At 42.1% G+C, this 27262-nt stretch overlaps 1 protein-coding gene across 2 annotated transcripts in view; it reads right to left on the bottom strand.

Annotated features, from left to right (window-relative positions):
* Positions 1 to 27262, bottom strand: part of DPYD (dihydropyrimidine dehydrogenase) — a 1460234-nt gene that overhangs the window by 454632 nt on the left and 978340 nt on the right. For both annotated transcript variants that reach the window (XM_088479173.1, XM_088479172.1), the window contains exon 14: positions 20443 to 20607. In XM_088479173.1, the coding sequence (XP_088335299.1) occupies positions 20443 to 20607 (165 nt within the window). The remainder of the gene's footprint in view (positions 1 to 20442; positions 20608 to 27262) is intronic.

The raw sequence follows: 27262 nt of genomic DNA on the forward strand, positions 1-27262 counted from the left end.
CTGAAGGCACCCATCATTTATTGTTTCTACTCACCACACGAGTGCCAGTCCGCTTGTCTAGTCTATATATATATATATATATATATATATATATATAAATATATATATATATGTTTTGTATTTGGTATCTGGCTTAAAAGTGTCTCCCCTACTTATGTAAAATTGGTATATCATTATGGTGATGTACTGCTGATCTCCATTTTCATTGTCAGCAAACATAAATGAAATGCACAAAGTTGGATAGATTACTTACATACACTAATTGTGAATTACACATGGCTGTGATTGGACAGTGGTTGCAAACATGTGAACACAAGTCTCCAGATTCTCCCATAATCATACTAAACATAAGGCTGTGAACAGCAGAGAGTTCTAAATTGAAAAGTACTGTACATGTATTCAAACCAATGGAGTACCAATTTGCACATTTCATTCCTGGTGGTCTACACTCTTGACTACAGTACATTGACTATCACATAACCAGGGGGTGATTATGTAATCATCAACTATAGAATACAATATACTAATCATATTCTCATATTTCTATAAATTCTCTCTATAGTAAGTATTTTTTTTTTTTGTACTTAAAATTATTAAAAGAGTATATTATCAGTCCACCCAACATGACCCCTTCCATCAGGTACAAAAAAAACTCTGCTCCTGGACTTCCCTCTTAATTTATGATTGAAGCCACCTGTGTTGAAACACCCTTCTCATCAATTAACTAGTTCAATGCAGCTCACTGCAATTATTAATTAGGTGGAAAGTCCAGGTGCACATCTTTGTCACGGCCAGGGTATTTCAGCATGGCGCTAGGCGGGTGTTACCTGTGAGGTCGTTGTGGCGCGGGCTGTCTGGTGGCGGAGCTGGTGTCTGGTGGGGGGCTTTGGCTGCGCGCGTTGTTGTGCGTACCTGTTGTCACTCTGCGCTGGTAAGGCCTGGTGGCGTCTCCGTTCCGTTTGGCATGGGCGCCGCCATCTTGCCTTCTGGCCATGTGATGCGGCTGGCCAATCCTGGTGAGTCACATGTTCCCTCCGGCCAGTAACAGCATGGCATGGGGTATTTAGGAAGGGCCAGTGCCTTCCTTCTTTGCCAGTGCAACGTGTATCTCAGCCTAGCTGAGAGGGAGTTCTCTGTGCTTATCCTGTCCCTGTGAATTCGCTGTCTGCCAGTCTGCCTGTCAGCTCCTAGCTTCCGCTGGACTACCCCGCTTCCTCCATCACCCTTGCCCATACCTGAGTGCCTGAGCCTGCTGACATCCTGATCATTGCCTTAGTTCACTACCTGCATACCTGGCTATTATTTTCCTGCATCACTACCTGCATACCTGGTTGATTATTTTCAGTCTCACTACCTGCACACCTGGACAGCTCTAATTGTTTCTACTTGGACATTAACCCATTACTCCCACCACAGAACTCTTGTGCACATTTATATATTCCTGGACTTTCATTTACTGACATATTTTATGTCTTCTCAAGCACTTATTAAAAAACCAAGTTTTTTTATTCAAATCTGCTTCTTTGATCGCTCCTGCTACCACCCCGGGTCCACAAACAACCCAGAACATAACAATCTTTTTCTACCTCGTGGAAGTAATTGTAGTAAATAAGCCCAGAAGTAATCACCAGAAATTATATCGCATGAACTTTGTATGATAATTTAGATGACTAAAGGCCCCCATACATCAGCAATCTGAAAACCACAATTGAACAATTTGAAGATTTATTGCCCGATCTTAGGATTTCCCAATCTAGCAATCTGCGCCCATAGACTACAGATCTTTTTCAGTGATTTGCAGATCGATTGCAGCAAACACAGATCTGGCATCTTGAAAGGCCCATCATTTTACTAGTAACGGTCTGCAAATCTGCTGATCATGTCCATACACTAGCAATCTACAGCCCCAATCCATCTGTGAAATCCAACATGTTGGACAATCTGATTAAACAATTCCAATCACTTTTTGGTTGCAATCTGTGATCTATGAAGCCCATACATTGCAGATTTTTATAAACAATCGATTGCAAATTGTACGATTGCTGCAATCCATCTCTGATGTATGGGGGCCTTTAGGTCTGTGCTGCAGAGGGGCTAATGGGTAAACTGAGGTTTACAACCAGCCAGCCAGGCCAGGAAAGGGGGCAGAGAACCATCTATATCCAGATTCATGAGATTTGTGGTATGTTTATATAGCTGTGTCCTATCACTTATGCAGACAGCTACAGAGCACTTTGGGTAGCTTAGCAATAATGTGGAAAAACTGTCCTGTGTCAACTTGACAGAAAAATGTGTGCGAGTCACAGCTATGCGAGTGGCCAGGAGGCCACTCCTAAAACAATTAAAAAATGCCCTGATTCAGCGCGAGCGCTCTTTCAGAGCATCCAGCTCTGAATCAGGGCCTCTGTGAAGCTTCTTTCATGGTGGCAGAATGATTTTTTTTAAGTGACCATGGTGCGCCAGTGTCACGAGCAGCTGGTTCAAATTGCTGTATCTGAGAGTCAGCCCAGGTTTGTGACAGTACTGTTGAAGGGTTTGTTGTTTTGAAAACAAAGGTAAATGATGGCACTATTTTATTTTTACGTACATACACGTGCACTTATTATGTGCCCATGGTCTCTGATCTGCCACTCAGTACACAGAAACTTTTCATGCAGGCTGAGGTTTAAATGCACAACAATAATACCATGAAATCCACAAAGGGGGTTGATAAATCTTCTGTTACTAACATAGTATTAAACCCCTACTGTCCTTTTGGCTTGCTGACATGGTTAATCCAATTTAAATGGTCATTTTATCCAACCTAGAGTGCTAAGATATAATGGAAAGTTACTGCCTGGAGAGCTGTAGGCCACCTTGAGATGTGGCCCACAGTGTATAATAATGACCCAATAGAATACTATTGTTTGTGGACTTACATTCATTTATCTTGTCCTAAAAGAAGTGCAGGTGAAAATGAGAGAGTGCTAAAAATGGGAATTAGGGGCATATATAGTCACATGCCTTTTAAGATTGCTCGTATGTGTTACAGAAAGAAGACATACATCATATATACAATTTGTTTGACACAATTGAGCAAATTAAAATTTGTGATGCTTGAAATAATATTTTACAGAGTAGCCAGATGGGAAAACCCCAGCACTAAACTTTTCTGGTCAATCATGTTCTCTGTCTGCCCTAACAACAGCAAGACTATTTGTATAGCCCTGCAGTCAGGTATGATTACTAATCAGCCCAACTGTAATCATTAATCACACCAGGAAACCAAGCACAGTGCTGGATCAAGTTGGTGTATTACAAAAACAGAAGGCTTTCACCTATGTAGCGTTATCTGTAACACCTCTCTGGGAATATGAAAGAAACATGTATACATTCCCCTCTGCTCAGACCTGTATGTTGTCTGTGCAGGTATTTTGCAATACAACATTACTGTACTTTTATTACATAACATATACACCACAGGCGTCTCTATCTCAATTGCACCTCAATTGCACCTCTATTGGAGGTCTATGCTTGTGGCAAAAGTTGCTTATTAAAGTTAGAAGTGATTAACACAAACTTCTTATGGATGATTTTGATTTAATTCATTACTAGGAAAGTTGTCTCTGCTTCTGGTCTTGACCATGGCTGGTTTATTCCACGTGATAGAAATCAGTAATAGAGGTGATACAGAGGCAAGTTTATTAGGGGTAACAGTGTACTCAGAAGCTTCTGAAATTATTTTTCTTATGTAAAGTCACTTGTGCAACTTGTTCCTTTAACAAATGGCTTTTCCAGCAATAAAAGGCCATTGGTACAGAAATGGGCAATAGTCTTGTCTTTGGCCTTGTCAGGGGAATCTGCCTTTGATACTCTGTAAAGTCATGGGTTGTATTGCATCCAGCAGGATCAAACCTGATCCTGGTGCTGCTCCTGACATTTATGGAGATGAGTCTGCAGATGCACAGTTCAGACCTTCCAAAGAGCCAGAGGCATTGGTAAAGATGTTCAATGCATCAACGTTGATGAACACAAACAAATTCAATTAATTCTGATGGGAACCCTGAGGAGCATTTTCCCTAAGGAACATTGCTGTAGCTATTACTCATGCAGCACACCTGTGGCAGGCTATTTTTTTATTTGTCTATGTGTTCTATTTTTGGTAGCATATCCCCAGGGACCTACCATGATGTCAGATAGGGTATTTCTATGAGCACCATGACCAATATAATGTAAGTCTGAAAACATACAAAAAGAAGAAACATAAAGACAGACCAAATGCCCCCACACTTATGAGGGGGCATAGTTAAGGGACACAGCATATACTGGGTCACTTCAGTCTGCCCCCCCCATGTCCCCCACTCACTGCTGCTTTGTCCTGCCCCTCTCTGCTTCATTCCAATCCCCACCCCCTCCATCCTGCTCCAATACTTACCCCCTTTCCCGATGCCCTGCTGGTCCTCCTCCTCTACAGCTAGGTCTGTCCCATCTCCCTTGCAGTGGTAGCCATTGAGAGGGTGGCACATGCTCCCTGCACAAGCATATAGGAGATGAAACAGATCTTTGATAACGATTATATAGCTTTAAGGTATAAATAAACTGAAGAGTAATTTAGGAGGCATACAAATTATAAAGATTGTGGTGCTAAAGTGCAAATATGTTGGGAGTTTACATTTTTAATATTCCACCCATGTGTACTTTCAGGCATATTCATGAACCGTGAATGAGTGGGTATCTTGCAATGTGCTAGATGGGGAAGTCCTTATATAAGGAAGCACTGAGGATTCAAATCTTTTTGTGGACTAACCACTTCCATTATGTTCAGCCACTCACTGACAACTGATAAGTAGCCAAAATCTCCCCAATCACATTTTTTTTTATATACCAACATTAAATAATGCTGCTCTATGTTGCCTTAAAGAGAACATGCTGATATACTGTACTGCATGGAGAGAATCACAGTCTTTTAAAACCGTTTAATCAGAAGGCCTTAAGAAATCCAATCTGTTTTTCATCTTTCCTTTGGAGTATAGCGTTAAACAATCAATAGGCCATCAAAGCTAGACTTTTACATATACCAGCAAAAAAACAGATTAAGTGCAAATAATCTTGTTCTCACTTGATAAATAGAACAAGATCAAAGTCGTATTTATAATATACATTTATTCTGCACACACTTTTGTAAAGTACATAGACGCTACTGTAGTAAGCTGTATATAGTTAATGGTCTTTAACCCAAGCACTGAAACCTTCTAATTCAATTAACTATAACTTATTTAAGCCTAGAAATAACGACACATACAACTGTCATTTAACATCTATTAATAATCAACTGCCAATTAACAAATTTGTGGTGGCAAGAAGGCACTGAATGCTCGCAACTGCAAATCTGAAAGTACCCTATAAATATGAAAGGGGACAATACTATAACAGCCCCTGGTGCAACCTGGGTTACCAAGGAACCACCACCCCTACTTGACAAGTACTGGCCTTGCCCTTGAGACAAAGGCCAGGCCCACCCCTAAGGTAAAGACCTTCTCGCCGTGATCAAAGAGTTATTGCCCAGCAACCATACTTGTGCCCAATAGGGCCACTGGCGAGCAGTGTCTTCCAGCAAAGCTGTGCCTCCTCTGAAAGAAACTATGATTATTATTAACAAACAACAAAGAACTCAAAACATAAAACATCCAAACACAAAAAAAATGGAGAGGTAGGGATTCCAAATTAGAGAGGTCAAATTCCTCGACAAGGGGGAACTTATATGGAACTAAAGCCTGCTCCCTAAACTTTTGTAATTGCCTCAACAAACAAACGGAACAATAGTAAACCAAAAAAAAAAATGTAAATCAAAGTATCAGTACCTAATATTACCAGCCACAAACTAATGAGGCTTTTTTTTGCTTCAGGCCTAACTGGCCCTCGCTCATTTTATATAATTTCTCCCTTCCAGTGTCAGGGCCTTGGGCTGTCCCAGGAATTATCTGCTTATAGGTTACTCAATTTCTCCTTTGTCTAGTTCACTTCCAAAGTTCAAAGAAGTGACATAGGGCCTGATTCAGAAATGGACGCTAATGCGATCGCAGCTGCGATTTCGCACAGGCTGCAGCTGCGAAAATATGCTACTAGCTCCAAAGCTTACTCGAGCATAGGGACGCCCACTGCTGCCTTCTCTTCTGCGTCCGACCTCGCACACCAGCATGAATATCAGTAACATCGATGCACATCAACAAGCCATGCAGTCCTTGTGGCAGGTCTGACCTGTATCAAATACAGAGGCTCTCCTGACACGTAGAAAGCTCTCATGCTGCGTAGGAGATCGCTATGGCTAATTTATGGATGCCCATGTAAAGGCACTTAAATGGTAAAACACACCTGCTAACCGCCCCCATTACCTCCCCCAAATGCTGACTACCTGTCACTTAGTTTGCAAATCACTGAGCATGTGCAGTGCAGCTTTGATGCATGCATAATAGCAAAAAATTGCTCAGCAAACAAATCTGCACTGCGTACATCTCTGAATCAGACCCATAGTCACAGTATAATTGGCTTCAAGGGCCAAACTGAGGTTAGTGCAACTGGTGACGCCATCCAGGGTGCAAGGTTGTGGGGGAGTCTCTGTGGCTCCAGACACCAGACCAGACCATAATAGCCCATGTGGCTCCTTTCAGTGCACCACAGTAGATGCGAGGACTGGTGTCACACAACACAAGTTAAAGTGCTAGTGAGGGGTAGACATGCCATAGACAATGTGGAGAAGGTAGGTTGGGGTTGTAGAAGTGCTACAGAGAATGGAGAAGGAAGGGAAAAGGATAGGGTGTGGTGCCGCCAGAACGGAGTACCAAAATATGGGTTACTGACTAAATTAGTTTAGCTTTGTGTATATGTGCGATTGGGAATTAGATTGTAAGCTCCTGTTATGTAATTGAATAATATTATCTGACTGGACAGTATTGCAGGATATTTTGGCACTATATAAATTATAATAGGAAGAGCAAAGGGAATAGTGCATCTCCCTGGTGGCATGGACATAGGAAACAAATGCCTGATTATGAAGAGATCATTAACTTTGTGCCTTCTCCCTCATCTATTCATAACTTATTAAATAGCTGCTAATGGGACCAATGTGTTAATTAAAAAATAAGTCATTAAAGAAGCAACATTTGAATCACAATGTAGGATCCAGAAGAAAGTGCAGGGTGAGATTCATGTCTTGCTCAGGCGTAGCATGTTGATGCTAAGCAGTCTGTAAATAGACCTGAGTGACGTGACTAGAATACAATACTATTGTTAGGCACATTGGGAATCAAGGCAACAATTTCTATTCAGGATATATACTAAATTTTTTATTAGGCAAAAGCACAAGCGAGTCAGAGGTGAGCTGCTGTAAATGAGAAGTGGCTGAGTTAGGTTTTGTCAAATTATATTCATGAAGCACGAAGGTCCTCTGGGACCTCACCAAAAAGTAAAGAGTCTGGAGTATCTGATGCCTTCAACAGCTGTTAATTTCATTAACAAGTTTATTAATTAGAGAAACATTGCCCTGTTTAAATCTTTATTACAGAACATTGCACAGTAATGTTTTAATAGATGAGGTGAAAAAAAAAACACATTTGATACCATCCAACTGCAGTGCAGTACCTATTACATTAGACAAGCCCAGATAAAGCCCTTTTCTTTATTGTCTGCCCCATTCCTTCTTCATAGTAAAGTAGATCACCAAATGCCACTTTGGGGCATATACATCAAGCTGAACACGTCCATTATACATTAGCAACAGACCCATTCAGCGTTGATATCTCCTGCACACATCACAGTACAGATATAATATGCCGTCCCCATACACTAGTACGAGGACTTACATTCAGCACTCACCCTCCTGGATCCTCCCATTGGCCCAGTTAACATTCCCACATTCAAACTGTAGTTTGGTATCCACCACCACAATGATGAATATGCCTCTTAGTAGTTTCCATCCCAAATCTAACTGCCAGAACAGGAATACTATAAAATGATTTTCTTACAGTCATCAATCTATAATGTTGTAAAGGTGTACTATCAAGAGGCATATGGGGTTCTATTTATTACTGCCCATATATTTGCCCCATTAAACAACAACTGTTATTGCTGCTGCTACTGTCTTAGCTGCATAAACATATGAATTAATGGGGAAAGTTATCATTAGTCAAGATGGGACAGTATTTCCGATGAGAGGTTAAAAATGGAGTTCCTGTAGCTATCGGGGTCATGCTTTGAGTCACAGATTGTAATAGGCAGCAATTCAGAGGCAACATGTCGGCATGTGTAGCAGGTTATAAAACTATACATCGCTGGCATTCCAGTGTGTTCCAGCATGTTTGACTGGAAATAAATAATTGCAAGGGAAACAAATTACCCCCTTCCCCTCTAGACAAAACTAGCACTTCTACCTAGGCTAAGATTAGAAAAATTAGGGGACAAAGAATATGGCGTTCCCCCAATGTTTCCACTACCAGCACTAGGCTTGACCAGCCCATACTAGTGGTACCACAGAGAGAAGACATGCAGTGTGGGTGGGGATGTCCTCCCACAAATGATTCTGACAACCCTAGACCAGTTAGCATCTGGGTTGGTTTCCAACTCCTGGTTACAACCAGCATTAGTGCCTACAGCAATAGGTCTCATCTTTGAACCACTGGGGCATTAATACAGGGGTAATACAGGTTGAGTCTCCCATATCCAAAATTCTTGGGACCAGGGGTATTTTGGAGGATATCGGAATATTCCGTATTTTGGAATATTTGGATACCATAATGATTTATCTTGGGAATGGGACCCAAATATAAACACAGAATGCATTAATGTTTTATATACACGTTATACACACAGCCTGCAGGTCATTTTACACAATATTTTCAATAATTTTGTGGCTCAAACAAAGTTTCTGTACATTGAACCATCAAAAAGCAAAGGTGTCACTATCTCAGTCATGCTAAAAATATTCAGTGTTTCCGTATTAATGATTTAATATTATATTATTACTATAGTACTGTCCTTTACAGGCACACTAAAAGTTTCAGCAAGTCCTATCATGCCCAATTGTAATGGCGGGTAGGGTATGGGATACAGGCGCTCAGGATCCCGATGGTCATAATCCCGACACCAGCATCCTGACTGGGTTACATGGCCAAGTATACTAACACTAACCCTACCCCTAAACCTAACCCTCCCTCCCTGCAGCTAAACCTAACCCTTCCTTTAGTGCCTAACCCTAACCCTCCCCCTAACCCCAAAACTTACCATTGACTGTTGTTTGGATTCTTGATCGCCAGGATATGATTTAGAGAACATAGGAATGAATAGGAGCACTCTGATTGGTTACTAGCCTTGACTGGTCAAGCTTAGGGCCTGATTCAGACCCACTCGCGAGCGGCTGTCCGCTCGCAAGTGGGTCGATGTTCTGCACTGAGCATGCGCACGACGGAGGGAGCTCCGTCGTGCGCATGCGCCAGACGCGACGAGCGAAGGATTTTCCTTCGCTCGTAGTGTCTCTTCAAAGGGGGCGTGCTGTCGATGTTGACTGACAGCACGCCCCCTTTGGTGGGCGTGCCGGGGGCGTGCCTCCCTGACGGGGGCGTTCCCACGGGAACGCCTCCCGTCAGAAGCCGGTCCACTGACATCACTAGTGATGTCAGTGGGAGTGATTTTGGCTCTGATAGAGCCAAAATCACTCCGAGCCTTGTGGTTGAAAAACTCAACCACAGGCTTTTGTACGCAGTTTCGATGGTCGCGATGGTCACGACCATCGCGCCCATCAAACTGCACGCTCGTATAGGCTGTGGGTGGTGACCCACAGCTATACGAGCGTCCAGGAGGACGCTCCATAGTTATGGAGGACGGCCCTCATTCAGAGCGTGGGCTCTGCTCAGAGCATACGGCTCTGAATGAGGGCCTTAGTGCTGTAATGAAAAAATTGGGGGGAACTCACAATCTTTGTGCCTACGATTTTCCCCAAACCAGCCTAGGCAGAAGCGCTAGTACTGGTTCTGTTTACACATTTTTTATTTAATCAGAGTTAAAACAGATAGAGCATGCCAAAATAACTGCATTAACAGCTATCTCACTGCACTGAGGCACTTTTTTTTTGTGAGTTTTTCTAAGTGCATTGTCCTGACTTTTCAACACACGATTATATATGGTGAGTTAAATGTTTACCATTAGAAACATCTGAGAGGCGCATTGTGTCAGGCAGTGGCGTCACAAGAGGGGTGCAGACACCAAAGTGCCTCAGTGACAGGAGCCGGGTGCTGCACTGTAGCATTATGTGCAGCACTCGGTTCCTGACACAGTGAGGGAGCTGGCAATGAACACAGAGTGGTTCCCGGGGGCCATCTGCACCTCCGGGGACTCCCTTGGAGTGATTACAACTGGGGTTCAGGCCGCTAGGCCATGACCCCTATCCGCAAAGCCACACCCATACCCATAATGCCATGCCCCCTTTTTTGCCCTCCCCACACCGGGTGTCACCGCGGGAAGGGACGTACTGGTGTCATGGAAAGATTGATTGAGGAGCCCTTCCAGCGAGCTTGGCTCAAGTTGCATTCTGTTACATACAGCTACTTGAAAGTCACTTTAAATATGCCAGGTTTTTCACATTCACACAATTTTACATTTGACCCTATGTGATTTCATGTGCACAAAAGAATAGAAATAAGAAAACAATGCTTTGGACTTTTGTGGGGTTTTTGTTTTACATTCTTGTCCTAAAATACTACCTCTTCTTAACTTATGCCTGCAACAGGGGTGTTTAAAGGGAGATGGGGGTACATGTTGTGCACTCACCCCTTTTGCAGTGGGTCCACCCAAACCTGTTCACAGCAGCACCATCTTTTTGGTGATATATGCGCAGAAGAGAGAAAAGACTGTCACAGAGCCAGAGTATTTGTTAGCTCCCATGCAGATAAAGCCATCACAAGGTAATAATCCATCTTGTACCGAAACCACTCCCACAAACATGTGACATTGTTATGATATGTTGAGGAGGCGGTGCTGCCAGGACGAGAGAGCTGAGTACCGGGCCGCACTCTAGATTGCAGGGTACCGTTCCAGGCAGCCTGCAAGCCAAATTGAGGTGCCACAGGCCAGTAACAGTGGCGCCCGTAGACCCTACTCCCAGGGTGGTAGCAGCACTTCCTTACCCCTGATTAAGTCCCTGTGTGCAGACATCATCTTTCTAAAATTATCACCAGAAAGATAGCCCTGTTTGATGCTCCACAAATCCTGCACCAATTATATGTATGCTTATGGCCTTTAATTTGTAATGACAATGCAGTGACAATGAGAATGTCACATTTGTAGTTTTTATTACATTGGTCAAATGTAATTTTCCATATATAGTTGAATTTGTACCCAATTGAAAGCATACTTGCCAAATCTCCTGAGTACGCCCCAGCATCCTGCCAACTTCTTAGTGAAATGGGTGGGGGCATGATGACATGTGATAATGTTACTCGAAGCAGTACATCACAGGAGGCAGGTCCAGATGACACAATTTGCACTCCTCTCCCACCCACGTGACTACCTCCTCTACTTCCAAAATATTGGCTAGTACGGTCTGTATAAATGGACACTCATACGTAATACCATTGAGGTTTCTTTAAAGGGCGATGGATATCTCTGCAGTCCTACAACATAAAATTCAGTTTTGCCAGCGGATGCAATGCGGAAACAATCTTTCACTGCCATTTAGCCATTATCACTTTCATTTAGCAATTTAGCAAGGTACCTGCTGCTTCAATCAGATGAGAAAAACTATGCACTCCTGCAGTTGATGTCATCTTGATGTATTAATCCATGAGTGCACCCATATAAATGGTGCTATGGGACAAATGTAAGCATTAATAAAATTTGCATTTGTGTTGCAGATTCATAAAGGTCCCAGAATTGTAGCTAGAGGTCAGCAAAGTTGCAGAGAGATTTTGCAATGAAATAGACTTCAGCACTATGCAGAGCTAGATACAGTATATATGTCTGCTTGTGGAGTGTGTGTTGTGTCAATTTGCAATGTGCATGTTCTGAAATGAGCACACATAAGTACAGCCAATGCAGAGTAATATGCATTTTGACAGCATCTACACTTATGACCAAAGAGTCGAAATATGGATGTGACAGGGCATTTTCATGTACTCAGAATTCAGTGAGAACGTGATCATGCAAATACAGACCTGGACACAAGCAAAAGTATGTCTCTTGAAGCCGTGTCTCTTGCACCAAGTGCGTGATAATGATGATGACTAGTAGAAAACCAGATGGGCAACTATACAAATAGTTTCTGTAAATGCTACCTAAGAGGAATATGTATCAAGCCTTCCAAAGAGTGGAGAAGTTGTCCATAGCAATGACTCAGCTCTTAGCTAGCATTTATCAAGGGGTTCCATTTATTATACCTACATCCGGCACCCCGGCTGATAAACTCCCAGTGCTGGAATGCCACTACCCTGCCAGAAGACCTGCGCTGGAATAACACCAGTAGTGGAGATGTCGACGCTGCAATCCCAACAGCCGGGATGCTGGTTAGGTCTTATCCGCGGGGGGGAGAGTTAGATTTAGGCATCATGGGAGTGTGCGGTTAGGGTTAGGCTAGGGGAGGAGGGTTAGTGTATGTACTCCCCGGGGGTGGAATAGGGTTAGGTACCACTGGGGAGGAGTTAGGTTTAGGCACTAACGGGGAGGGTTAGGGTGGGGGGGAGGGTTAGCGTTAAAATGAGGGAACAGATGGTTAGGGTGAGAGGGGGGAAGGGATACCATACTTATCGAACCCTTGTTGGGATCCTGAGCATCAGGATGCCGCTGTTGGTATATTGACAGCAGGCATCCCGACTACCGGGATTTCATATCAATTCCTCATCTAGTACATTCTATAAAATGATAACTGATCGGTTGCTATGAGAATTTTCTCCATGTGTCCACTTGTCCACTCTTAAGAAGGTTTGATACATCTCCCCCTAAATTTGTAAACTCTGTGGGATCTGTATTCTATGAATAAAGTTGGGATGATGCCGGTTTCAATTTCTTCAGCCCTATAGTTTGGTTAGGTGTATAAAAAGGGAAAGTTTTCAGCAGAATGAAAATGCCAGCAAGTAAACTTAGGGTCACATTCTGCTGCAGAAATGTTTAGGATTTTACATTCAAATAGAACAGTTTGGAAACTTCATCTCTACTGTAGTTATAACTAGAGATATGCATGGATCCCTGTATATTGGTTTTGGATTTGGCAAAAGCACCCTCAAAGATTTTGGTTTTAGCAAAACCATTCTCAAGTGTTTTGGTTCAGTTTTGGAGATCCTTAAAAAAAAAAATGGTAAAAATTGAAAAAAAACACAGCTAAAATCATGTAAACTTGGACCTATTTGTGTTTCTATAGTATAGTGTTAATGCATCAATAACATAACAATACCATTCATTTACAGTCATTCCCTTGTTGATTTTGACCAATTGTAGCACCTGAAATCATGAGGGAAGGACTTACATGTAATCAAAAACATGCAATATCCGGTTTTTAGATCCGAGGTCCAACTTGTGGGAAGACCCGAGCTAGGACTCTGTTCTACTCAGAACCCCCAAAGTGACCCGAGCTGGGACTAGCTTCGACTCTGAACCACAAAGTTCAGGTGTGTGGTTTCCAGAAAAACCAAACCACTCATCTCTAATTAGAAGTGTATAACCCATACTGTCTCAGACTCAAGCCTACTGTAGCACATTTGCCTTTTGTTGGAACAACCAACTTAGCGACACTCTCAAAAACTACATTGACATTATACAAACACAAGGCACGCATTGTAGCAAAAATAAATACTGTAGGTTACTTTACTTCCATATTAACATGTAATGGTTTAGGAAATAAATGCAGCACACTCATCTCTGCATTTATTGACCTCTTTGCCTAAATTCACGACCAATATCTGATGCAGAGCAGAAATTAAATAAATGGTGTCTCTTATTGTACATAAAAACCACAGAGGACAGCGAAGCCTCTGCAATAAGAGAGTTAACAATTGCAAATCCTGTCATGTCTGCGAGAACCACAGGAATTATCTTGTTATCAATTTAATAATAGAACATTGAAGTAAATAATGTCATCTACTGACATCAGTAACACCGTTGCCTCTTGGGAAATTCACATCTGTAGAATCTGTCAATCCAGATGGATATGGACATATTAAGGTAGCACTGAAAGAATAGATTTATAGACTGGAGGTGCAATGTTTAATAAGAAGATTCTGCATAGTGATAAAGACTAGTAATTCAGAATGGCTTGACACTACTGACCTGTATTCTTTTTCATTTTAAACTCCCCCCTGTTTCTTGTATGAATAATTTAATCAAATATTAACCTTTTAACCTATGTTTTCTTTTTTTAAACTGCATAGCTGTGCAAGGAATGTTCAGTCTATTAATTAAATACCACAATACATTTCAGGGACATTTTATTAACGTGTTTTCTGAAGAAGTAGGACTAAAATTGTGGAAACTATTTAGAATTATACTTGATATTTAATTAGGGCTAATTATACTATATAGGAATTTTAGAATATCTTGATTTAGGAGAGGTGAACAAGTCCGACCATGTTTGAGCCATGTTCATTTTGATATGACCTATTGGTGGCACCTGGGTGGCTACAATAGGTGTCAGAGGATGTAAAATGGAGGTTAGTCCACACAGAAGGTCCTTACGGAGGCTTTCAGGTTTATTGGTAACAGTGGTAACACAGGGCTATACGGCGGTATCACAGAAGTATAGTAGTAGTCACTAGTAATGCCAGTGGCAGTGGCAGTGTAATGCAGGTAATAGTGTTGGGCTACTGTAAGTACTGTACATATGTGCAGTACTGTACTGTGACACTCTAACACAGTGGTGTGCACCAGGTCACGCTTGCGCAGGGATATCATCCCACCAGGGTCACTACTACAGACAGGAGCGCACTCCCCTCTGTAGCAGTGATTCAGCTATAATTAATGGTGAACATGGAAAGGCAAATTGAAATTTTAACTTTGGACATTGTAGATTTGTTGTTGTTCAAATGAGAAAATATAAAGTATTTTTTTACTTTAATTTAAAAATATTATTTCAACTGGTTCAAAGAAAAATATCTAAAAATTATCTAAAAATAAAAATTTTAATCCAAACAACAAACCTACAAAGAGAAAACAATTGCCTAAACTTTCAAGTCATGGTTTGCCGGTGATTGCACTTCAAATATGTTCACGGCCTTCAAACTGTTGATAGTGGAGTGCACTAATGCGCAGACTCTATTTTGTTCCTCCAGGGATGCTTCCTTCCCTGTACCAAGATGGCCACCGATGTGTATACTGTGCATGCACAGTGCCATTTTGTCACTGTGTAAGAGTGCCACAGTGGGAGACAGACATATTCTACTTAGCTCTAGAGATACCTTTGACATGACCCTGCATTTACCGCTGTTCCAGCATCTTAACCACTAGCTGCACACATTAAGGGTGAGGATCTGTTGACAGCCTGTTCAACTCCAGCTCCTCTTTATCCAGAACCAGTGTGTATCACAGGGAGTACAGCTATACATCATTTATCCACCAATAAGCCATTCCACTGCTAAAGAAACTGTTAAGAATCCCAGGGAGATTCACTACAAATGGAGACAGGAGGATAAAGGATATAAGGGTGATGGGTTCAACCAGTGGATGGTGCAGTTGTAGCCCAAGGTTGATGGCGGGTGAGGCCTCTGGGAGGTCCACAAACAAGACAGGCAGTTGAACTGAAGGTAAAGGAGCAATGGGTTCAACAGATAGCCCAAGCAGTCGTGTCTCAAGGTGAGCAATGTCAGACAAGGGAGAGATCTGGCAAGATGGTGCCCTGATGAACTCGTCACAGCCTTGAGGGCTGGAGCTACTTGGCAAGATGGTGCCCTGGAGGACACGTCACAGCCTTGAGGGCTGGAGGTGCTTGGCAAGATGGTGCCCTTTTGGTCATGTCACAGCCTTGAGGGCGCTAGAGGTATTTGGCAAGAATTGTCCCATGGTGGCTACATCACAGCCTTGAAGACTGGAAATGAACTGAAACTGCAGAGCAGTGGAGATTGTCGCAACTGAGTCACTCAGGCGCTGCTGTGTGGCAGGTGCCACCAGATGGTGGTGCGGCAACGGCAATGAGTGAAGATGCAAAGCATCGGAGATTGTCACAACTGAGTCCACTCAGACGCTGCTGTGCAGTTAATGCCGCCAGATGGTAGTGCGGCAACTGTGATGGCTGGAGACGCAAGCAGCGGAGATAGTTGTTCTGGAAACAAAGTCCACTCTGATACTGCTGCATAATGAATGCCGCCAACTGGTATCACAACAACCGGAAACTGATGATTCCCCAAACAGCGGAGGAATGCATTGTTGGTTGAGAACCTTGGAAAGCCATGACGACAGACTGGAACCTTAGATGCTGTAGTGCAGACTGTGCTGCCGAGATGTTATATGGCACAGGACTAGGCAGACTTGGAACTGGAGAAGCTGGAAGCAACACAGCACAAGACCAATGCTATGGAACCGGAAACACGTGTATGACTATATCACTGGCAGGAAGAACAACCAATCCAGTCCCGGCAGAGATGACGTAGGCCCAGAGAGAGGATTTCATAGGTTGACAGTACGGCGTCTCCGACTCCCAGCAACCGGCCTAAGCGAATTGTCAGGAGCACCGTTGTCCAACAAGATGCAGTTTGTGACAGAAACTGAGTTGTCTGTAGTGGTAAGGCATTCACTGGTGTGTACATAAACTTTGCCATACCATTGCACCTGTACACACATATTTCCAAAACAAGCCACTAAAAGTCAATAAAATTTGTACCTATTAATTACTGTACAAATCTTCTGAAGCAGAGAGATGGGATGCCTGTTTCTGGCAGTTATTTTGCATCCAGTATGCAGTTGGTGTAAGTGCCAATACTAGTGTTGACAGCTACGGATGGACAAACAGTGGGTGGTGTAACCATACACATAAAGACTGACGGATACTCGCCTAAGCATATAGTAGTAAATCTGGCTGCCTCTGACATCCGCACTTGCCGCCACTTTAAATCCATTCATTATGGAAATTGATGGATTCATAGATGTAGCATTGTCGGTAATGACAAACATAAATGACCTGCTATACTTTATAATTACTTTTCTCCTAATTCAGATCCCCTTTATACAGTACACTGTTTGAGGCTGAATGCACATGTTAAGCTCTTGTTATTATTGCTAATATCACTTTCACACTGCCATAAAATAACCCGGGTTACTGCACAGCAACGTGCAGCAACCTGGGTTAGTGCGCAGTGTGAAAGGGCCCAGTTGAAATAACCCTGGTCGAGCGACCTGGCATTTCAACCTGGGTAACGAGCAGGGTTGAACACGAGTTCAACACGGCTTGCGGTGCTGTGTGAACAGCACAGCAGCGATGACGGTGACGTCATCGACCCAGCATTATTGCCATGTCGGGCCGCCAGTCTGAAAGGAGTCTCACGTGGTCGCTCCCGGGATCGACGTGTGTACAGATCCCGGGTGCCACCTGCCAATTACGATGTGAAAGAGCTGTGAATTACACAGTATGTTTCCATCTTTGCCACATACAGCTAAAGCACATGGTAACCAATCGATATGCTTGGCTGATGATTACACACACACACACAGACAGTGGCCATCACCATTATCCGTTCACTGTGCCTCTACCAGGCACGATAGATATCCAGCAGGAGTTTTTTAAATCTTTTTGACAATTGTTAAAGCCACAATTGCAGCAAATTTAGATACATTTTATCTGAATGCACCAAATAAGGCTATGCTGTTTTTTCTAGAGCAGTCCAGTTTATTTCCACCAAAAAAACTTTTTTCTGGCAGTATTTACAGTATTTTGCCATAATTTCATTTTCTGACAATTAGTGGAATAGGTTTCAAGGACTTACGAGGAACCTATAAGGAAGTATGAGGTCTGACCAAACTTCAGGCCACCTTCATGCAACAGTTTTCTTATAATAATTCTGGCAGCTTTAAGCATCTGCTTTTAGGAGTAACTACATGAAAAAGAATTGATGACAGAATATTTCTGATTTGGATTAAACCACAAGGATGGAGGCTGGCATGGTTGTACCAGCCTATGGTAGGGTTAGGTGTGCATTAGGAGTTATTATTTAGTGCAGTTATTCATAGGCCCAGACCTCGCTAGTTTTAAGACAAGGAGATCAGTATTTAAAAACTGACAAGGTACCAACGCTACCCAGTAGTGGATTATAGCCGTCACTTAGACCAGCATCAGCTGATTAGAGTACACCATGGAATATTTGGTTAGTGGAACAATTCAAGGTCACTTTTTATGATTGGTGATAAACCTTTTTTTACTGCTCGACGATCAATAGACCGTTTTTATTATTATTATTTATTATAAAATCTTATTATCTTGAGCACTGATATTGTTTATTGAGAATTAAATTGCTTTTATGCGTATATATTAAATTATCTGAAAAGGAAACATCGGTTTTAGTATTTTATTTTCACAGTTTATCTGTCAAACTTCTCTTTCAATGGTGAGATCAATGAGGTGCGTATCCACTAGGCAATAGAGGAACGACAGTACAATTACAACATTGTAATAGTACAGTCGTTCCTCATCCTGTAGGTGCCTACACTGAACGAAATGTTGTTCAGTGCAGGCACCCTCCCTCATCCCTGAACATGCCCAATCTGTCATTATCGGCAGATTGAACATCATGTCCAGGTGATGATTGATGATTGGGAGTGCGCATCGCTGGTCGTTTTCGACATTTTTATGCCCTATTTGTGAACGATTAATGAGCTATTGAACGATAACAAAGTCGTTATAATTCAATCGCTCATTTTAATCGCCTAGTGGATACGCTGCATTAGGATAAACTAATCGGTATTACTGCATGTACGGACACTGACAGTGGGTGTCTCAACATTAAACATTCATATACACAGATGTACACCAGGGAAGGACTTTGTATCGGCATGTGCCTGAAGTTGCAGACGAGCGGCCGCCAATAGACGCAGCCTCTGAATTAGGCCCCTAATGTCTGTTTTGTCCCAGTGTCACCACATGCTATGGTTGTCAAAAACCGAAGGGGAAACAATCTCTACTTCCTCGAACCCCAAATACCATGCTGAAGTTTGTATTATTTATGCTGCACTTTTCATCAGTTGTGCATGAATATATACAGAAATTAAATGAAAAGCAAATGTACCGTAAATTAACAAAGTATAATTGTTTAGCAACTGCTATATGATATAACACGTTTTCAAAGGGTTTCCTCCATCAGATACATAATGCAGCTCCGAGTCATATCCAAGAGCATTACTCAAACAGATTTCCAGTGGGAAACGGGTGTGCTCATGGTATGACTGTGTATGGCGTGTTTTGGTCAGAGCAGGAGTATGGCGTTATTTGTTCCACTTTTACAAATGAAAATCTAAAGGGAAGTTAAAATAAACAACTCTGCCAGATGATATTAGGACCTTATTGCCTGGTTGAAAACCATATGCAAGTAAATCGGAAAGGCACAACAATTTATTTACTATAATGAGCAGGATGTGTACAAGCTAATAAATTAATCTAACCGAAGCAAGGGTGAGATTTATTAAATCTTGGTGCAAGATAAATTGGAGAAGTTGCCCATACCAACCAATCAGCTTATAAAGGTCATTTTACAGACTGTGCTAAAAAAAAATGACAGTTAGAGATCGATTGGTTGCTATGAGCAACTTCTCCATTTTATCTCTTACAAGATTTGGAGAATCTACCACTAAATGTCTGATTGTTCCTCCAAATATTGGAAGGAAATCAGGACTGTGTGCATGGCCACATTAAGGTGGGGTGTGTCTGCGTCATGGATGGAACATGTCCAGAAGGTAGCCACATCATTGAGTGCATGAAGCGATGTGACCACATTGCAGGGGCTTGCGGCTCCCCCTAATACCTCTCTTGTTCCGCTCCTGTCACCCTTTCTATGCCACAAGCACCAGAGGCAACTTTGTGCAGGACCCATTCACCGCTGATGGGTTGTACCTCCAAACTCCCAGGCAGATCGGGACAATGCAATACCGAAAGTGACAGTAGGACAGAGCTCTCAAATGGGGACAGCCCCACTGAAATCAGGTAGGTTGGGAGGTATGGACTGTTTAGTTTTTGATACAGCAGTAATGGCTACATGCGGCTCTCCAAGAAGTCACATATACAGTAAGTAGCTTTCTAGACTAGTTTCCCTTCTTTATTTGTATTTTTCTTGAGAAGTACACACCCCTAGTGAACATTATGCCAGATCCCTTTACTATTTAATATAATATTTTAAATGAACATACTGGAATAACAAATATAACATTACAGTCTACAAAAGGATAAACTACTTCAATTAAATATTCATTTGGTGAATTAGGTGGCAAAAGATATTTAAAACTCCTGTAACTTACGTGCTTTGGAAAGTCTGTTTTCAGTTCAGTAACCGATTTGCACCAATAAGCAGCTGTCTTCTCACTAATAAGTTCAATATTTAAGAAAGACCCTTGCCCTGGACCATAAAGGTGGCTTGATGTTGTTCCACGGATAATTCTTGGTGAAACATTTGTCACTATATCCTGCAGGAGATAAACACAATTCTGGTTGAGTGAACGTGCCAAATCAATGACTATGTTCTAAATCTATATTCTGCAGAATATAAATGCAGATAAATACTCAAGCATAGGAGAAAATAGACACTGTATGCTGTCTAGTTAGTCAAGTGACATATGATCACTATGTGAACATAATGATTGTAACCCTTGCTCCGTGGAAGTGCATTTGTTAGCTTCCTACATCAAATGATATTGCTGTAATTCACACTGCAGGACCAGATGATGGTAGTCTCTAGGGATGCAAATCAAAGGATGTTTGGCTCCTAATGAAGCCTAGTGTAGCTTAACTACAGTATGTAAGTACAGAAAGCATAAAAGAGAACATGAGGTAATGGGATAAATGTACCCGTGTACTTTAAAATATAAAGACATTAGAAGTCACTTTATAAACAGGTCATGGAACTCAGGGGTAACTTCTAATATAAACATCTATAAACAGGTTTGCAGTTGTAATGATTAATTCCTTTTGGCAGTAGTTAGGTCACAATTATACATAATATACCATGGGCATCCTCTAAAATATAAAATACATCCTTTAAATTTTACAGTAATACAATTATATATATGTTAGAAGCAAAGTGGATATTTCAGGCATGTAGAGAATGACTTGTGCAGGAAGCTTTTAGGCAAAGTGGGAAATTAAAAACTGTTAGCCACTTTGCCTATTAAACGTCTTCAGGTATTACAGTAAATATAGATAAATTTAAGATTTTCTAGTGAGTAGTACCTCTAGCTGCTGAACACCGGGAAGGAATCCCTGCCTTCCTAAATAGTTTAAAATTTATAGTGTGGTGTCTGTGCTCTGGGTTCCTATTTTATCATTATGCGATGGTGATCTGTGATATGCAATCCTGGTATATGTAATGTGGTGTAGAGACATATGTCAACAAATTAAAGAATAATCAATAGTTTGTATGTTATAGTCTATAATCTAGATTCCAAAGTCTAGATATCACAGTGCTGGTGTGTACCACCTGTAGAGTACTGTAGGGTGGGTGTTCTTATAACATTGGTCCTGGTGATGAATACTGGTTTGCTAAAATTCTAGGCAGTATATTCTTCTGTGTGTGAGTTGAAATTATGCTGGATGATGTTAAAGTTCCTGGGGTATAGTAGCGTAATAAGGATGTATTCTTCGCTCTCCAAATGGCTACTGTATCAGAAAGCTGCCACTCCACCTCAAGAATTCACAAAACAAACCATAGTATCAGTATGGTGCAGAAGATAGGTAGCATGTAGGACTTACCTGGGTCTTGATGTAATCCTGCTGGTCCACCAAGTGCACTCTCTTGTGTGGTTGTATGGTGTGGGTGTTAGGGGCAGGGGACACAGGGTCCAACAATACCTTAACATAACACTATGTGTATGGAGGGTAAAAAATACATTTAGTGCTCTGCACTCATGCCTGGCTGCGGCAAATTGGGTGTCAGAGAGAATTCAGTAATACGTATACAGATCATACATACGTATGGTCTGATGGTAAAAATATAAAACATAAAACTCACGTTTCTCAATTGTGGTAATTGAGAAACGTGACTTTTATATTTTTTATATTTACCCTCAGACAGGGCCGGACTGGCCATCTGGCAATTCTGGCAAATGCCAGAAGGGCCGATGACCAGATGGGCCGGTCCAGTCGAGCAGCAGCTGTTTAGTTCTGAAAAAACTGCTTAGGAGAACACGGAGCTGAAAAAGCCACGCCCCTTTTGTGATGTCACCGGAACTGTCAGTCCACAGGACTACTCTTTACCCAGCAGTCTGCACCTCCCGACGGCTGTAGAACTAGAATGGATCCTTCTGCTTGTGATTCCTCCACCCCCACGCAGCCCTGCACAGTAGACACCAGCAGCTGCTAATAGGAGCACAGCAGTGAGGTAATTGCAGTAACTTTCATTTCGGAGCACAGAGAGAGATAACAAGACTGAGGTAACAGCACACACACTGGACGAGTAACAGGTGTTAACCCCTGCAATGCCTTTCAGCCACACTAGCTAACTGCCTTTATCCTAAGGCTGAGACTGTGCCCTTTTTCATCCTCAAGTCCCTGTCACTTTGTCACTTCATATACATAAGTACAGTATATACCTCCAAAAACCAAACCACATAACAATATTTGGTTTTTGGAGGTATATACTTATGTATATGCAGTGACAAAATTTGTGAACTAGGTACAAACACAACAACATCAGTGAATGAATATATCAGATTGGCTCTGCATTGAATCAAACAGAAACTTGACTCCTTTTTTCACAGTACTTGCATGATACAGTATGTGCCTAGCAAGATGGGTGTGGGATGCCGGCGGTCAATATCCCGACGCCGGCATCTCAAGAGGGTTAGGATACCGACACCTGTCTGACGGTATTCTAACCACCCCTCTCTCCCTTACCTTAACCCTCCCTCCCTTGTGCCCAAACCTAACCTCCCCCTCAACCTTCCCCCCTTAGTGCTTAATGCTAACCCTCCCCCTAGTGCCTAACCCCGCTAGCTACCTTTGGGATGCCGGCACTGGCATTCTGACAAGTGTAGGGATTGCGGCGTCGGCATTCTGACCTACAGCATCCCTCATGTCTGAACTGAACGTATCACGTGCCTAGCGTACTTGTTGTTCTAACAATATAAATTACCTAGTAGCATTATATGGATTTTCAGGTGTAATATAAAAACGGGATTCTACTGTAAATTGTACATACAGTATACCTGCTGGTGTGTTGTTTTTATTGTAATCTTGTCTTCAATTTTTGTTTAATTCCCCTTGTCACATCCACCACATATTTTGGCCGGGTTAGGTACAGGATGCCGGCATTCGGGTTCCCGACGGTCAGATTCCTGACGACCGGCATCCCGACAGGGTTAGCATGCTGACATTTTTTGGCCGGTATGCTAACCCTACCCCTCCCTCTTTAGTGCCTGAACTTAACCTCCCCACACCCTAAACGTAACCCTCCCCTTTAGTGCCTAACCCTCTACCTAGTGCTAACTCTCCCCCCAACCCGGCTACTTACCTTCAGTATCCTGACATTCGGGATACCGGCGCCGGGATTCTGATTGGCTTTGGCACTGCGTTGCTGGTAATGTAATTTCCGAACATATCCCATTTTTGTTTTTACACTTTGTCTAGTGTTTTTGTATTTGAATTGGCTATGTATATACTGGACTCCTGATCCACAGGCTTAATTTACATTCAGTCCAGATATTTCATTATGCCTAGATTTGTTATATATATTTTCGTTGAGGTTAGTCCAAACATAAAATTAATTATTTTTAGCATTACTACATTTAGGCCCCCCTTTTATTAATGATTGCAATGCGATGTGGTTATGACAGTATCGCCCATAATTGCATTGGAAGATACGATCATAGAGCCTGGATGTATCATTCAGCACATGCAGGAACTGGATTGACTGGGTTGAAATTCTGACGCCTATGTTAATCCCGATGCCGACAGGACACCGGACCGATTGTCTAACGCAGGGGGTAAGTATATATGTAGCCGTGGATGGGGGGGGTTAGGTTTAGGGCACCCTGAGGGGACTTAGTGTTTGGCACCCCCCTGTGGAGGGTTAAGGTGCATACACACAGTCAGATTTTTCTTCAGATCTGAACGATAACGATTTTAAAAATCGTTCAATCGTTCATATCTGAAGGAAAATCTGACATATCTGACATACCTGAACGATGGATCATGAACGTTGCGCGTTCCCGATGGTCAGATAACAATATCTGACATATGATGTGTTTGCAGTCAGACTTGGACAATTCCATTCATTTTAATGCAGTCAAAAATCGTTCAAATCTTTGGTAAAATTGTTCAATAGTTCATCTGACAGATCTGAGAAATCTGATAAATCTGACCGTGTGTATGCACCATTAGGGTTAGGCAGGGGTAGGGTGGGTTAGGTTTAGGCACTAGGGGGAAGGTTAGGGTCAGGCAACCCCCGGGAGGGATAGGTTTGGGTGCGGGGAGGGGGGTGTTAGGTTTAGGCACTTATGAGGGAGAGTTAGGGTTAGGCACTAGGGGGGAGGTTAGGGTTTGGCACCCCTAAATGAGGTTTAGGGTGGGAGAGGGTTAGGAATACTTAACTTACCTCCGTTGTCGGGATCTTGTGCATCGGGCTGCCGGCGTCGGGATTTAAACCGCAGGGCTGACGTCCGGCAGTCAAACATACCCATTCTGTATAACTTGTATGTTCTGATATTATATTTGTAAGAGCATAGACTAAGAAGTGGGCGGAGTCAGGAATAGTAAGGGGAGGAGTCGATGCCAGGAGCCAGATTCTGACGTGAGGTGGGCCTGTGTGATTTAAATGCCAGGGCCTATTTTTAGTCCCAGTCCGGCCCTGCCCTCAGACCATATGTATGTTTTAGCATACCAGTATTCATCACCAGTCCTGATGAAAAGGTCGTAAGACCTTGAAACGTCGACAAGACTTTTTCTGCATATGATGTTGTGAATACAGTAAGTTTTTTCTCACGAAATCCAGGAGTGCCGCCATTTCCTTACTGTGTGCGGTTGCTACACCGCACTATAGGAGTGAACTATATGTATTACTTAGGAGGGCACCCAGTTGTATATCTTTCGTCCTGAGTGCCGAGCTAGAAACTGAGAAACTATATATATATATATATATATATATATTCAGAAATCCCCTGCCCTCGCCACTCCCAGATTTTGGGTACTCGCCATTCCCAGGCATGGGGTGCAAGTGGCTTGTGACCACATTGCTTAAATAAATAAAAACAGAAACTCAGGACTAAGCATTGTTAAATCACTAACAGTAATACATAAATAATGGGGGTTTGGTTCAAGGATTGATCAATGCATTTAAGCCTGCAGCCCACATCACGGGACCCCATTTCTCCGCAGGTCCTACACTATCTGTCATACTTATGGGAAGCTGGTAGTGCACTCCCCACTCCCAGATTTGGGGTCCAAACCTGCACTCGCCATTCCCAGGGCTTAGAGGATTTTGCTAATTACCAAAATTTACCGTGTTTTAAAACAAATGTTGCACGATGCAAAAGTACAGTAGTTGTTGCAATGTATACAATTTGCAGCTTTGCATGGTTTCAAAATGTGTCCAATCTGTACAGTTAAATTAGCAGTAAGCACCACAGCATTTCCATGCAATGCATTTTTTTCCAAACAATCTCAATACATGAATTGATACTTCCATAAATCACACATCACAAAATACTGTATGAGTCACCACCCTGACCTCAATCTGATTAAGATGCTGTGGCATGACTTGAAGAAAACAGTTCACACCAGACATCCCATGAATATTTTTGAACTGAAACAGTTTTGTAAAGAGCAATTGTCCAAAATTTTTCATCTGATCTGCACCTACAGAAAATGTTGCAATGAAGCATCACCTGTTTCTAAATCTAAGGGTTCACATACTTTTTCCACCCTGCACTGTGAATGTTTACATGGTGCATTCAACAAAGACATGAAAACATATAATTGTGTGCGTGTTATTAGTCTAAGAAGACTGCCATTGTCTATTCTTGTGATTTAGATAAATATCAGATAATATTTTATGCAGAAATCCAGGTAAATCCAAAAGGTTTAAATACATTTTCTTGCCACTGTATGCACCCATCCAGAATGCTTTAAAAATGTTTGTGACATACTAGCTGAAGCATCTTTGGTCCAGTTACCCAAATAAAAAAGGTGAATAATGTGTAAATAAATTCTCCAAACTTTTCTTACTTTGATGCCGCAAATCTTTAATGGACATTTACAAGTAATGACCCATCTGCTTGTGCCTACAGTATAGTTGGATAACATTATGTACAGAACTGGAATCAGAGTGTATTGCCTAGCCCCAAGTCACATCATCAGCCTACACTTCATATTGTCATGTAAAGAGATTTGTAAATCAATATTAATTCATGAAGACTTTCAATCCCAGTACATCATGATTTGACTATTAGAGACGTGTGGTCTGGTCTTCCTGAAAACTGAACACACCCGACCTTTGGGGTTCCAAGTCTAATCGAGTCTCGATTCGGATCACTTTTGAGGTTCCTAGTAGAACAGAGTTCCAGGTCTGGTCTGCTGTAAATTCAGAACTCTGATTTAAAAATGTAATCTCGGGTTTTAGATTGCTTGTAAACAGTTCCCAGATTACTGATTTTAGCTGTTTTTATAAAGTTTAAAGAAATCCAAAACAAAAACCGAATCCGAACCAAAACACTTGAAGGTGTTTTTCAAAACCCAAACACTTGAGTGTGGTTTTGCCAAAACCAAAACCATAACATTTGAGGGTGGTTTTGCCAAGGCCAAAAACACAGGGGTCCGTGCACATCTTTAGTGACTATATGACTAGGGAATGTATGAATGTAAGCTTCAGCAAGGCTAGTCCTGCATATCATATACTTTTATGGTAGCCCAACTTCCTCAGGGGTCCTCTCACATAAATGAAGACAATCCAGGAAAAAGCCTACAATACAGTTACAGGTGTAGTAGTAGTATTAGTTTCTAAAAAGGGAGTTTCCAATGTTGAAATTGACCCTTAATACCCCTTTCAGATATACAACCTGGGAAATTTCCTCCTCAGACCCGGGAATTTCTCCTGTGCAAAATCCCGGGTACTTGGTCGAGACCCCCCTT

The sequence above is a fragment of the Taudactylus pleione genome, unplaced genomic scaffold, assembly GCF_031769625.1.
Source record: "Taudactylus pleione unplaced genomic scaffold, aTauple2 ptg000228l, whole genome shotgun sequence".
NCBI classification, from domain to species: Eukaryota; Metazoa; Chordata; class Amphibia; order Anura; family Myobatrachidae; genus Taudactylus; species Taudactylus pleione.